At 39.4% G+C, this 15456-nt stretch overlaps 1 protein-coding gene across 1 annotated transcript in view; it reads right to left on the bottom strand.

Moving 5' to 3' along the window:
• Positions 1-514: 514 nt before the first annotated feature.
• The window catches only part of LOC145399464 (uncharacterized), a 137037-nt gene continuing 122095 nt past the window's right edge, over positions 515-15456 (bottom strand). Inside the window, exons 14-15 of the mRNA XM_080272074.1 lie at positions 7110-7282; positions 515-6607 (exon numbers count right to left, since the gene is read on the bottom strand). Coding sequence (XP_080128200.1) covers positions 6592-6607; positions 7110-7282 — 189 coding nt within the window. The 3' untranslated portion in view covers positions 515-6591. The remainder of the gene's footprint in view (positions 6608-7109; positions 7283-15456) is intronic.

Raw genomic sequence — 15456 nt, forward strand, 5'->3', positions numbered from 1 at the left:
GAGCAGGGTGTACATTAAAACTGCACACCAATCGTAATTTGCTTTCCAATATCAACAACAAAGCAACGATATTAAAGTACTCACGGAGCATGTGTCAACATGCTCGGCTTTGGGGAGGTGCATGAGGGGTGGTTGGGGCCTACACCACACCAATCGGGAGGGAGCGGGGAGGGGACAAGACTGCTGACCAGATAACAACCAGTCTTTTTTTTTTTTTTCAATACTTTTTAAAAACACCTTTCAACTTGTTCGGTCATTATTGGAATCACAGATAATGTGGCGTGTTGTGTCGACCTGACCCATCCCAGTGCAAAAATTAGGACACGCATTACAATGGATACCATAAGTATGACTTGGGTAAAAAATATATTGCATTAGAAAAATTGATAATAAGGATACATGAAAAAAAAAAAAAAAAAAAAAAAAAAAAAAAAAAAAAAAACAAGGAGTTGCTTACTGTTGAAGGGCACAGAGATATCAATGGTGTTCTAATGCACAAGAAACACTGCTAAATTATCTGTCGTCAACTTTCACGTCAGAGCACGGATACTGTACAGGAAAAACAAGAGAGTGGAATCGTTTTGAACTTCATAAAAAATGCCACAATTATAAAACATCCTTTATTACAAAGTGCAGGTTCCGACACAAAAAACATCCGGCATGCATCAAACTGAATGTGAAAACCCGAGAGACACCACATCTGAGTACAGTACTGGTCTCCGAGGCATTACCAAAAGTAGCACAAGGGAATAAAATTATCTTACGTCTTTTTTCGTATCTTCTACACTAGACAACTCGACCATATGGCAAGCACCCATATAAAAAGGCAGATTCATTTGTACACAACATTCCACTGACTGTTGTGGCACAAGGTTACCATAACCGGGATCTCCTGATACAGTAAACCTTTGTTTTAAGCTGCCTTTCTTTTATTTCTTTTTTGCTATTAAGTCAACAGTAAATTTCAAAAAGCTTCCTGTCAAAGTTCCATAACTACCTACCTTTAAAGCTAGTTCTTCAATTTCCCCCAATTTACAGTAACAACTGTATGACAAACGGTGTAATATTTTAAAACACATCCATGACTTATTATGAAGGTTCTTGTTCTGTCAGCTAATGTATTCCAAAAAAAACTGTATCATAGCAGTGTCCAGAGATGTTCCAAAATACCTAGATAAATTTTTCCAAGAAGAAATACGAAAGTGTAACTTACTTCAGGGATGCAATCCAAAATAATATAACTATTTCCAAGATGAGTTCCACAACCTCATGATCTTTTCCTTACATGTGCTGTAAAACTGGGGGAAATGGGAAATCAGCATTAAAGGTATCAATGAAACTTACAACTCCTTCACCCAGACAGCATATTTTCTCTGCTATTCTTGCTACTGCTAGACAATTTTATACATTTTTGGAGAGTACCCATGATGAAAAGGGGTAAATGAAAACTACATCCAACCACTGTTGCATGAAAACTCTGTCCTAAGGTGAAAACAATCATCTGGAGATAACAAAAATAAAACACAAATTACATTGGATTGGAGGGACTGAGTGGCAATATTTCTATGACTGATCAAGATTTTTAATAGCAAAAATTAACATTAAAACCAGGCAGCATATAACAAGGACTTGCTGTATACAAAGAGGGTCTTATTAGAGGTGGGGGGAAAAGCAACAGTTCTTAGCTCCTTGAAGCTGGTTGATGGTCTTTTCATGTCATCCTTCCTCCAGTCAGGTGATTTTCTTCAACTCAGGAATGGTCTTGTGTACTGAAGGAATTTATTAAGGCTATATCTAACTTCTCTAATCAAAAAGTCTATCCTTTGCTGAATAAAATCAAGGGATAGCAAGAGTAAAATGATGAAGACATTCCCCAAGTGAATGGGTTACAAGTGAAGGAAATAGTAAAAAACAATGTACTGCCAGAGACAAAAGCTCCCTTACTATTTCACTGCATCTACTTCACGCTTGGAGCATGTCCATTACTTTCCTCCCTGACACATCATATCAGAGAGTAAAGTAATTTATGGGAAGAGAAATACCAAGTCTCTCTTACTGTAGAAATATTAGCCAGCAGAGGAAAGTGAGAGGCTGAAGTGGAAAATTGATGAAATTCAAACTCCTACTGTACATGCCCCATGATAAGCAAGAAGGACCCGGAAATTACTGTATCATCCTTACAGCATGGACTCATCTCCTGAAGGCCTAATACTTAGTGTGAGGTTCCTGTTGTTATATCTCAGACTTTTCTATGCTTCCCTGTTCCTACATCAGATCCTACTCACTCCAGTTATTATTTAAAAGTTCAAATGATCACCCCTCTGAGTTTGGGGATGTCTTCCAAATTCTATTCTTACCATTTCCTGACTATTTTACTCTGCTTAGGGTGAACTGGAAGGTTAGATATTGTCTTGATAAGTCCTTTGAATATGTGAGGCCTTTCCCAAATTCAATACAGTAATATATTTTGGTAGCAGAAAGAGCAATCTAAAAAGGACATCACCAGATTTAATGGGTTAATAACTGTTTTAACTCCTCCAATCCAATTGTGTATTTTCCATTTCATCCTTGCTATTACCAAACTATTTGCTTCAGCTTATGACTGACCTTTCACTCTGAAGGATTTAGATATAGCCTTCATTAACCCCTTCACTATGAGAATTAAATATATCTTTCATTAACCCCTTCACTATAAGAATTTGATATGGCTTTCATTAACCCCTTCTCTATGAAAAATATTTCCAGAGTTGAATAAACCATCTGGGGATAGCAAGAATATACCAAAAAAATTATGTCATCAGACTGAAGGAGTTAAATTCAGTCTTCTCATCTTCTACTTTGGACCCGTACCAAACATGGTAATTTTACTGTCTTCCTTGAAGGGAATAGAGTATAAAGTTGCTGAGTTACACTAAAAAAATGGACTAAAAAATGACAACAATGGTAACAACGTGATTGTCCCAAACCAAGTTAACAACGCCAGCAAGAGAAACGAAAAAACTCGCCTGGCCCAAAAAAACAGGAAAAATCACGTGAAGAAAAAATAACCAACCCAAACCCACATCACCACCTTTAAGATGTTGGGGCCCAAGGCAAGGCTAAAAACTGTGTACATACACAAATAAGTCGTGTCCGCTTTGTAAGATTATGGATTCCTAAGCGTCGTTGGATATCACAACAATCTGCAGCACAAAAAGTACCCACGAAAAATTAACATTACCAGCTCCTCATCACCCATTCAAAACAATCATAATTGTTCAGCATGTCTTACAATTCAGGAGATACAGTACAGTAGTTCTGCCTGAATTCATTACAACATTAACTGGCTTATGATTCATGAAACACAGGTCAGTCTTACAATTCATGAAACAGATGTCAAGCTCATGAATGACACAGTACATAACAGTCTGTCTTACGATGATACACAAGCCTGTTCCAACATTCAAGAAACACAAGACTGCCTACAATTCAAGAAACATAACACACTGGTTTACAATTCATAATACATCAGTCTGACTTCACTCGTTCAGTACAGTGACGTTTTTTTTGGGTGTTTTCTCTTTACCTCCAGATGATTTTACTCTACCTGCAGATACTTTCTGCAGTGGAGATTAAAATTGGCTATATTTGACCTCTCCAGTATCTCCAAAGCTGAATGAAATCATCTGGAGATAACAAGAACAACACAAAAATGACGTACTTGAGCTGAAGGCATTAAGTTGGCTGGCAAAAGTTTGGTTTATTCGTAGAAGTGATTAATGGAACAGTCAGCCTCCGTAAAGAACTGACCACTTAAATACCTGATGGGTTAGCTGACAATCTGCTAAGCTGGAAAACATTATACCCACAAACTGAAACTGTTATTTAAAGAGGGACCAAGCTGGGCTGAAACTGTTTTAATCTTCCCAATATACACAACTCAATATGTTATATGTAGTCCTCATTGTAACGTCATGAACTTGTCCAAAATATCACAAATTATTCCACAAAACCTGTATTGTAAACTGAGGGAAACTGGCAAATCAGTTTTATAGACATCAATGAAACTTTAGGTGGCAATATTTCTATAATTTACTGACAATTTATTAGCAAAAAAGACGGTAGGGGAAAAAAAAAAAAAAGTGCAAAGACTAATTTTAGGTGGGTACATGATCTTCCATCTGAACAATTCCTGGCAATGTGCAATGAAGACCCACTGCTGTGCTGGTTGAGTGACTGGCAGTCCTCTTGACCAGTTGAAGAGTTTGGATGAAGAGTTGATTGTGTGTGGAGCCAACTGCCTGCTTTAACCCTTCACAGCGATGTCGTGATGGTTTAGAGTATTCTTGCTATCTCCCAATAATTTTATTCTGATTAACAGAGGCTCTTTAAACTGGAGAGGTTATATATAGCCATCATTATCTCCTTCAAAACTGTAGAGGTTAGATAATAACCTTCATTAACCCCTTCACTAGGAGACTTCAAAATGTAGGGATTAAATACAGCCTTCATAACCCCTTCACTGAGAGAAACTATTAAAACTGTGGAGGTTCAATAATAGCCTTCATGAACCCCTTCACTAGGAGACACTTCAAAGGAGTTAGATATTGCCTTCATTGCTCCTTCACTACATGATGTCTCCCTTAAGCTGAATAAAATCATTAGTGGTACTGTAGCAAGGAAAAATAATAGTACATCCTCAGCATGAAGAGGTCAATATGTGGATGTCTGTATGTGGGAAGAAGTTGAGGGTGGTCCTGGGGTGGGATGGGTTGAGGTGGAGGGTGGAGTGGGTCCCTTGGCACAGCGGCTGGCACACTGACACAGGAAATAACACTCAGAGAAACAGCTTATCACAGCTTCAAGCAGCGGTACACATGAACAAGGTGTACATGGCTGTCCAACCGTCCACACATAACGCACATGCGCCACTCAGCGTTCATCACAGTTCTGCAGTGTGTTGGATCACGTGAAAATCAAAACTGTATAAAAAAGGAATCAACATATATGACAGGATGCTGTTGGAAGGATGGGAAATATCTGTGTAAATTTTCTTAAAACATCATAGGATGAACACCTAAGCTGCTGCTGCTGTTGTTATTGTCCAAAAACAACCAGGGAACCACCAAACTTTCCGCACTGCAAATCGGTTCGGAAATACACGTACGTACACTGAGTAATAAAATGAAGTGAACTATTATGATATATATTTATATATTTATATATATATACGCTCTAACGGGAACATCACAAGCTTTGACGGGTTGGAGTGGGGTCGGCAAAATCACTCGCCATGACCCCTCGTTAAATCATACCCCAATGCAGACCCCAAAACTGCCACCACTGCTGCTTCCCCTGGTGGCCATGCTCGGCTAGTTATCATGACACAATGACATAATCATCATCAGGCTTAAACTGCTGTATCTCCAAAATAAACAACTTTTCTAAATGTGGGTAAAATTCTTCCATTCCGAAACTGTTGCCTCTCCTTAAATAAACAACGTATTTTCAAATTACCCTCTAGGGTATAATTTTTCCATTCCAAAACTACTGTATCTCAATATACAACTTTTCCAAACGTCACTATTTTCCTTCCACTTTAAAAATTCATGGCTCTATATCAATATACGGCATCATCATTATTTTGTCAGCTTGCCACATGAGGAGGGACAGGAAACTGGCAACTGTGGACCACACTTCAGTCACCAAGGCATCTTCTGGGGCAGGAGAAATGGGGACGACTGCAGCAAGCATTGCCAGGCTTGAGAAAAAACAGGAACCGTTGACCACTGCCAGGTGATCATTGTGGACTAGCCCAGAAATGCAGACTAAGGTGTTTCTTCAGTGTGGAGGACCAGAGAAGGGTGCGTTGACCCCACGAAACCAGTGACGTCTTTTACTGCTTTATTCTTGCTACCATTTGATGCTTTTCCTTGGCTTGGGAGAGACTTCTAGGACTTGGAAGGTTAGATGTATCCTGAAGTTATCCAATCAGACAATTCTAGTTAACTTATGAGAAAATTCTAAACTGGAAAAGTCTGATACAGCCATCACCTACCCCTTCACAAGGTACTGGATGGGGATGCTTTCATGCAGCGGCATCGATATAACCAAGCAGCTTAACTATCTGGCTTTACAAATGTCCCTCAAGCACTTCCCTAACCCCCAAAGAATTTGGCAGACTGCAGGAGAAAGGCAACTTGTTCACTGGGTTCACTTTTCAGATGAACCTGGGACTAGTATTACCCCTTCACATGCAAAGGTCTCCCCTAAGCTGAAAAAATCATCTGGAGGCAGTACAGATTAACCAATAAGACATCACCAGATCTAGGTAGTTAACAAAAAGCAATAGACTCAGAAGAAACGGAAATTCGACAATAATAAGAAACGGCTAAAAGGGAACCAGAGACTTTGCTAGAGAAATAGCAAAAATGACCTCCAAAAGGGAGTGGAATGAAGGACAGCTCGGAGACTGAAATAAATAAATAAAAAAAATGCAGTCTGCGATTTTGGTTGCAGCATATGATAACTTTTGCCGAGGCCAGGGGTGGTGGTGGTTGTGGGGTGTGGTGGCGGCGCGCTGGAATCATTTAGCTACCCCCACATGCCCAATCAAGGCCGATGGAACCTGAAGAGTAAAACGAATAGTTGTTGACAGGAGTACCACTTCCACTGTTTGCTGGTAATTAGGGTCAGGATGATTACTTACTCTACTACTACTACTATAAGAGCTGCTGCTGCAACAGTACTACTATGATTACTAGTAGCTATTACTACACTTTATTACTACTATTAACACTTCTAATAATAACTACTGAGTATACATGTAAAAATTGACATCATGGAGTTGTGAGTGCTGCTTCCTTAAGAGGTCTGAATACTTTTGAGTGGCATATTTATCAAACATTCTATACACTGGAGAAGGTGATTGTGCAGCAGCACCAATAAAACTGGGCAGTTCCACATCCAGCTATACAAACATCCCTCCCCTTACTCCTTACCCCCTGAAACAGATGGTGGACTGCAAGGTGTCAACTTCAGCCTGCAGTCTACCAGGTTCACAATGAGATGAACCTGGGGCTATAACTACTAATGCTCTTACTGTACTACCATACATATATAAAACCCACCTGGTGAGATGTTTGGAGTCCTCATGCACCTCCATCTCCAGGCTCTTAAAGTCATTGAGCTCCTTGCGTATGGCAGCCTTGTCCCGTGGGGTGAGCCGCGTCCATGGCTTGTCTGCACGACGGTCATACTCGTGGGCTTGCGTCACCTCTATGTAGTCGTTGAACCGGATGATCTGTGAGTGAAGAGGTGGTTTGTGAATTGGATATGTGGGTGAATAGGTGGCTTGTGAACTTGATATTCTGCTGGTGGGTAGTCACACCAATAAGTGGACTGAAATTTGGGAATCACGAATTATGTGGATGAAAAACGGGACTGAAATCTATTAATCAGATATATGCTGGTGACTATAGGAATTAAAACTGGTAGTGGATACTATAAAGCTAAATAAAAGAATTAGTAGTGCGAGAATCAAGTAAGAAAGTGAGAAAATATGTGTACAGAAGTGTGTGAATTAAATTATCTGTGTGAGAGGGTTGGTGAATAAGTAGTATGAAGTTTATGAATCAGATGTTATGTCCACATGAGGAAAGGTGTGAATAAGTGGGATGTAGTCTGAAGGAAAGCAAGAGACTGACGAGGAGAGTGTGAGTGAGGTGGAAGGGGGGAGACGGAGGGGGAGGCCAAGGATGGAGGGATGAAGTGGAGAGGTATACGAGAGAGGGGGGTGTGAGCTGGGAGCACGACAGTGAAACAGCTGAGGACAGGGTGACATGAAGGCGATTTGTTTGTGGCCACCTCTTACAGGATTAAGGCGTTGGCAATAGACAGATAGATAGATAGTCTGAAGATCTGTAATATTGTACCTCTATTATATCACAGACTCTGATGATGCTGGCACAAACAGTATTAGAACTTTCAAAACAAATAAATGAAGGGTCAGCATGACCACAAAGATGATGATGTACAAGTTTACCAGCAGTCTATGATATGAGTTAGAGCTGTGTTTCAAAATATCAGTAGGTTCTCCATAAAACAGTTATTGTAACATACGCAAACTGGTCTATCAGCTCTACCGGTAGCAATGGAGTTTTATTACAGCTCTTTTCTGTAATTTACTTTGAATTTATTAAAAAAAAGACAATGTGGACTTCCTGTATATTGAACACAGGTGGAATTTATTTAACCAGTTGTATATATAAAAGCACTGGCACCTGGCTATCTATTATAAGCCTAGGTGACAGGCAAGAATGCCAGCTACAAATAAACGCAGGAAATGCTGTCACGCGTTATGTGGGGAGGGCAAAAGAAAGTGAGGAAGAAAGGGATAAAGGAGGAGAGAGGGCAGGAAGGGAAGAGAACAAGGAAGTTGTGGAAATGAGGGGAAACTGAGGAAGGGTGATGACAATGCAGGAAGAGAAAGGACAAGGGGAAGAAAGGAAAAGGATGAGGTTGACCTGAATGGAGAGGAAGGAGAGGAGGGAGATAAGGAAATGCAGGAAAGGAAAGGGAAGTGGAGGAAAGGAATAATGGGAAAAGGAATAGTAAGGGTTACATGGAGAGAAAAAGAGAAAAGGAAACAGAAAGGGAAGAGAAAAGGGGAAGAAGATGGAGGAAAACCAGGATGCAAGGGAGATAAGGAAAGGAAATGGTAAGGAACAACAGGAAAGCTGGAAGGAAGAAGATAAAAGGAAAGAAGGTAGAGGTCTGATGAGGAAAAAAGGAAGGTAAAAGGTAGGAAAGGAAGGGAGAAGGGAGAAAAGAAAGAGAAAGGGAGGAAAAGACAGAGGGAGGGAAGGAGGGGAGAAGTCAGAGGAGGAACAGAGGGGGACGAGGGAGAGAGGGACATGAAAGAGGAGAAGGAAGAGGAGTGAAAGAAAATAAACAACTCTTCAAGCACACATTTCTCTCCCAGTGCATTGCCTAACTGACCCTTAAATAAACGTGATTCTGAACTGAGTAACATTCTAAAATTACCTTCGATGGTATGTACTGTACTTTTGAAAATGTGTTTGCTGTTTGTACAGCTCTGACTGCATAAAGTAAATCACGAGGGATTAAGAAAAAAAAAAGGGGGGGGGGAGAGAGAGAGAGAGAGAGAGAGAGAGAAAGTAACATAATATGATCATATTTATATTCTTTTTTCACTGTTATGCCTACAAAAAACTGCAGAAATAAAATAAAACTATAACGATACTCATAAGGTTATTTTCTGGAGTTTACCCCAAATACTAAGTCAGTTATATGGAAAAAGTTGTGTCAACTGGGAAAACATCACACAAATGTTGTTCTACATGTAACTGTAGGATTCTAACTCACCCTAGCCTTGGGTGAGAAATGTAGTTAGGTTGATGATGGTGTTTATTAATGGTATTTTGGGTGTGAAAGGGCAGATGGGTCATTCTCATATGCCCAGCATAATAAATATCTCTTCAACACATCAACACCTCCTCTTACCCTGGTTTATACAGTAGGTCCATTATACAGAAAGATCTGCCTGCAAGTGTTAAAACTCTACTGCTACTGATGCAGCAGATTTGCATGCTTTCCCAAATCTAGAACATGGATTATATGGAAAAAGTTATGGTATTTTGGAAGACAGCCTTGACTTACAATGATGACTGCCTGTACTCAATTTGTCTGCACTTATGGCTGGCATGAATGACTGACAGAGTGAGTGACATGGTCCTAACAATCATGCTAAGAGAGATAGGCTGTTTAGGCCACTGAACTCCAGTGACACATTTTTCATTTTATCCTTACTATCAGATTATTTTATTCCATCTATGAGAAAGTTAATGAAATGGAAGAGTTAAATGCAGCCTTGATTAACATTTTTAAAATATTCTTTCTATGTTACCGTTGGTTGTGATACCACGGAAAGCATCCCTGACTTACAATGAGAAATGCTTGTACAGTATACAATTTGCCTGCACTTGAGGTTGGCATGACTGCTTGACAGAGTAAGTGACATGGTGCTAACAATCATCCTAAATGTGACTGGATGTTTACAGCCTGATAAGTATGTCCCTGCTTTTAACCTCCTGATGATGGCCGGCTACCAACAAATTTTATTCACTGAAGGACACACCCTGACCCCAAATGCTTGTGTACCACGACTGAGAGCAGACAAGGTTAATGTGGCAGTCAAGCATAAAAATACTACAGTTCACTCATTTTAACTAGGTGAAGCTTTTCTTCCTTTTGCAGTTTATTTCATGTAGTTCTGTGGCAGAATAAGACAATGTTACAGTTTTACATCCTTTCCATAGCACTTGTTTATGACTAGCACCCTATTTTAGTGTTAATTTTTTGTTACAGCACAGCACTGAAGATGCTGAGAAGCCATGTTTATGCCCAGTTAAAGTGAACAGAGTATACTTTAAAAAGAATTATACCCTCTTAATAGATCTGTGCTAATTAGGGACTGTAATCTTCATGACTTGTAAGATTTCATAATGTCTCTTCCACAGTGAATTATTTATCATATTACGCCTTCATATCCTCTTAGATGATGCTGATGTGTTAATTTTAAAATACAAACTACATACAAATGAATATCAAAGTGGACTATGTATGCTAAATTAATGTGGAAGAGGAGCTATGAAGTACATATACCAGTGATAATATGGCTCTACAAGGAGGCAACTAATTTTATACCTGAAGAGGGGTCTGCATTGAGCCCAGAGTGTTGTATCAGAGGTTACAGTTTCAAAAAGTGAGCATAATTCTTCTATGTAAACAATCAGCAGAACTGTGCGACATGAAACACTTGCCTGGTTGTGCGCTGAAATGTGACAATGCACTTGAGTAAACATACTGAGAGCCTGATTGTGTGGCCCACTTCAATGGCCATACTGTTGATAATTCTCATTTTCATGCATTCTTTCTTTGATATTAGATCTTACTCCACCCTATTTTTTTGTCACCTGGGAATGTGGGTTGGGATGATGACGATGATTATAATGATAATGGTGAGGATACAAGTTCACCTCCATCATCATCATCATCATTTCACTATACAGAAAAATGAGGAAGGAGGAATGATCCAGAAACGGGAAGAGGAAAGCATATGTGGGTGAACAATCAACAGAGTGCCCAGTCCCCATGTGTTCAAACTCTTGCTAAATGAAGGTATGACTGTTGTAAAATGTACCCTAAACAACCCTGTGTACCCCAGAATGACTCACATGTACTCTTGCTTTATCTAGGGCAAAAATCTCATAAAAACAATGCATCAGTTTTCCCTAAAAGTCAAAAATTGCAAAAAGTCATAAGCATGTTCCTAAAAAGTCATTTGTTCTCCCATTACACACACACACACACACACACACACACACACACACACAAAAGTTGTAAATTGGCACATCATGCTATATTAAAAGTTAAATTGCTCACTTATTATGTAATCAGTTCCAAAAATCATGCTTCTCTATAAAGATCATCAAAGATCAATCAGTTAACCCCCAGAATAAACACAACAGACAATCTCTAAGAAGTCACCTGTTCTACAACTCATAACTCCCTAAATCACAGGTTCTCATAACAATAATAATAATAATAATGATGATGATGATAATAATAATAATAATGATAAATAAAGAACACCAAACTCCCCAGAAAATAGGTGACTGGTCAATCAAAATCCTACTGTCCTGCTCCATTTCCTCCTCCCTGAGACATATGTGGGTGGTGGTGTAACTGTGTCAGGCATCTGGGAGGGAAGACTGGGCCACCTATTTATCAAACTGGGCTGCTGAATTCCGAGCAAAACTTACAATGACACCATCGTAACTAGACTTGTTTTTTGCTCCAACTTGGCCTAAAATTGCCACATCCCCATCCTGAATGCTGGGTATGTACAACCAAACTGACTAATTCCTAGTTAACTGAAGAATACATCCACATACAATGATTCCTAGCAAAGCAAAAAATACAACCAGACTGATTCTTAGTAAAGGGGAAAGTACGACCAAACAGACTGATTCACAAAAAAATTTCACCTCTACCAAGACTTGAACATGGTAAAAACTGGCTAGCTAAGACCACTTATGAATATCAACTCATGACCAATTCCATCAAATGCTGGTCTCAATAGTTCTTTTGTTGACTACTGTTCTACTCTGTGATACTTTGGCAGTAGTTACAAGTACTGTATGACATATAAGAGAACTTCAAAGGCTCAAAGGATGGACTCCATGGTCAGGGCTCTACTAAGTAACCATGCTCAATAAAACTGTCTGAACTTAATGTTACACTCTTCAAATATTTTTTTAATATTTTTGTTCTTGTTCTAGTCTTCTACATTGCAATATAGTGGGTATTATACACACAATGGTTTGTCTATTTACAGATTTTCAGATGCCTATGTCTTATCTATAAATCTTTCCAAATGTTACCTATGCATCCAGCTATCTACCATACCTATTCATCCATTACCTATTTCAATTTAATGACCCCTATCTACCTATCTAAATGTCCCACAACCTACCTACCATCCATCCATCTACCTACCCATTTACCATCCAATCCTACATCACAATATCACAAGCAGCTTTGGACCACAAATCCAACCTTTGCATAAGCCCCTTCCTCTATACCCCTTTTACCCTCCTGCCATGCCCCCTGCAGGACTAAGACTGGTGGGATTTGGCCATCCAAACCTGGCAACGCTCCCGGAATGTGTTGCTGTACTCAGAGCTCCTTATAAAGTTTCTTAAGCTTGATTTTTTATTTAAGACTGCCTACATATACATTTGTCTTCACTCAAACTTACAACACACATTTCATAAACAATTATGAGTGAATGTTAATGTGAAAAATATAGGAAAAACTAAACAATCCGTGACAACATGATACTTAACTTTCTTTATCGTAATAACTGGTTTGGATCTTTTATTAATATACTCCTTTGTGCGCAGAAATGTACCACCAATCCAAAAAATATCTTAATCAACTTTTATAATGAGACTTCCACTGCTGTGATTCATTGTTCTGTTATGAATCACAGTTTGGTTATAACTTTTCACTACAGTTTGATTGTGAAATATTTGAGAGCAGTAAGGATAAAGCAACTAAATAAACAAGTAATCTTATACATAACCTAAACTCAGGAAACTTTACAAATATGAAATGTGGTGTATGGACCATTGTGATCTGTGCCACTGCTACGCCAGCTCAAAGACGTAGTACAGGTAGTCCTCGTTACAAGTTAGGGATGTGTTCGACTAGATAATCCATTCCCCAAGGCCTACCAGTACTCTGACTATGTATTCAGCACACTTTCACATGTCACTACTTTGGCATTACTTTCCACCATCCAAACTTGCACCAAGGGAAAATATACAGACGCATCATCTGACAGCATCTGTCACCGAGGGATAAAAACAAATGCTGGTGCAGTGTGGAGCCACTGAGTAAGAGACAAGTGGGTGGAGAGAGAGAGAGAGAGAGGGGGGGGGATGCAAGAGGAGGGAAGAAAGAGAAAGGGAGGGAAGGAGGGGAGAAAAAGAGAAGGATGGAGGGGGGAGGGGGTGAGAGGAGGGGAGAAAGGGCTATTTATATCATGCCTCCTGGGGTGACACCTTTCTCTTTTTTTTACTCTCTCTCTCTCAGGCTTTGTTTCATTGTCTCTCTCGACCCCATTCACCATCCACTGTTCCTGCATTCACTTCGACCTACTTTACATTCTCTTTATCTCCTACTTCCCTGTTTGCTTGTCTTCTTTTCACCTGTCTTTCTGTGTCTTCCTCTCTCTCTCTTGGTCTGCTCTTTCCACACCTCTTCTGCACCTGCTCTTCCTTTCTACAATCTGCATCATCTTTCTCTGTCCTAGTATTTTTCCCTCAGACTATATATCATGAAGACAGGTTGGCACTGATGATTCTCTCTCTCTCTCTCTCTTTCTCTTTATCTCTCCTTCATCCTGTGCACCATTTTTTCTCTGTCTACACCATTTCTCACCTTCCTTGCTTCCTCACCCAGTATTTATCCCCTCCCCCTCCTCTCTCCGTTGTGGAGACAGACTGGCGGCAAGGATTTATATTTACATGCAGTTACAGGGCCATGGTGCTTCTTCGCAACTCTTTCTCTTTCTCTCTCAACTGCTTCTCTCCTCTCACCTTTTTCAATCAGTTTTTTGCCCAGTTCTGAATGATTAAATTTTCGTGCTATTAAATTTAGGTGTCAACATTCACGTGCTTCCGGTATTGACAATCATATGTGGATCTTGAATTTGTGACTGTCATATAATGAAACTATAAGTTAAAATGCTATTTTGGTTCTGGCCCCTCAGCCAAAGTTCACTCATTTCTCTCCTAGTCCCACCTACTCTTATATAATACACATATGCCACATACTACAGTATATACCATAACTACACATTCTATACTTATCTTGGACACTTAATGAGCACCTTGGGTTCTGGAAATTATTCTATGCACATTTCAAGCTTATGTATTTGGCAAGTTAATAGTGTTTATGTGTAACTGTTGGGTTGTCCACAAGTGAACAGCTTTTCATTCACTTCAATAATGTACCTAAAAGTATTACACAAATATCCATGAGTGTGTTAACTGCGGAGTTTTTATACTGCTGTGAAAGTTACACTTTTGAAATTCCATGAATGATAAGAACTTTCTGGACATGAGTTAAGAAGCCTGTTCCTAAGTTACATAAACCTGCAAAGGTCTCCACACACTTAATCATTGGCATTAACACCTACTGTTTTACTGTAAGGTATGCTATGGATATCTCATTCAAGACTTGAGATGTGGCAATGGATGAACACTTTTTCTGATATGGAAGAGCAGTGAAATCTGTTTTATTTCTTTCCCTACAAGAGGTCATTCTTGAGGTATATACAGTGAAATAGTCTGGCTACAGCAAGAGTAAAGCAAACTTTGTGATCACACGGCAGGGACTGATGGAAATTGCTACTAACCCCACTCTCAGACCTCCCAAGACCTACAAGAAATAAAACTGTCTGGCAGTGGCACAAATAAAGAAGATGGGACTGTGCTTCTGAGGTTGATGGGGGCTTCTTCTACGACTATGAAAGGTTGACTAAATATATGATTTGGAAGTGCTGTAAAGATTACAAATAAAGAAGACAGTTTCTGACCCCTTCATTATGAAAGGTCTTCCTCATCTGAACACAATCAGATGGTGATTGCAAGAATAAAGTAACACAAGATTGCATAGGTTAAAGCTGATTGTAACCTATTCAACACTTGAGTCTCCCTAAATCTCCATAAAACCATCTGGCAGTTGCAAGAATCAGACCTTTGGCTATGTTCTTGCAATTAAATTTCCAATTGGTCCTTAGTGTCATTTATCCATCAACTATTACAATTATATGGAGCTGGTCAATGATACTATACTCACGTAACCTCCTTTTATGACTGACTA

The sequence above is a fragment of the Coenobita brevimanus genome, chromosome 49 (genome assembly GCF_032717465.1).
Source record: "Coenobita brevimanus isolate Jiangsu-jjx chromosome 49, ASM3271746v2, whole genome shotgun sequence".
Lineage (NCBI taxonomy): Eukaryota > Metazoa > Arthropoda > Malacostraca > Decapoda > Coenobitidae > Coenobita > Coenobita brevimanus.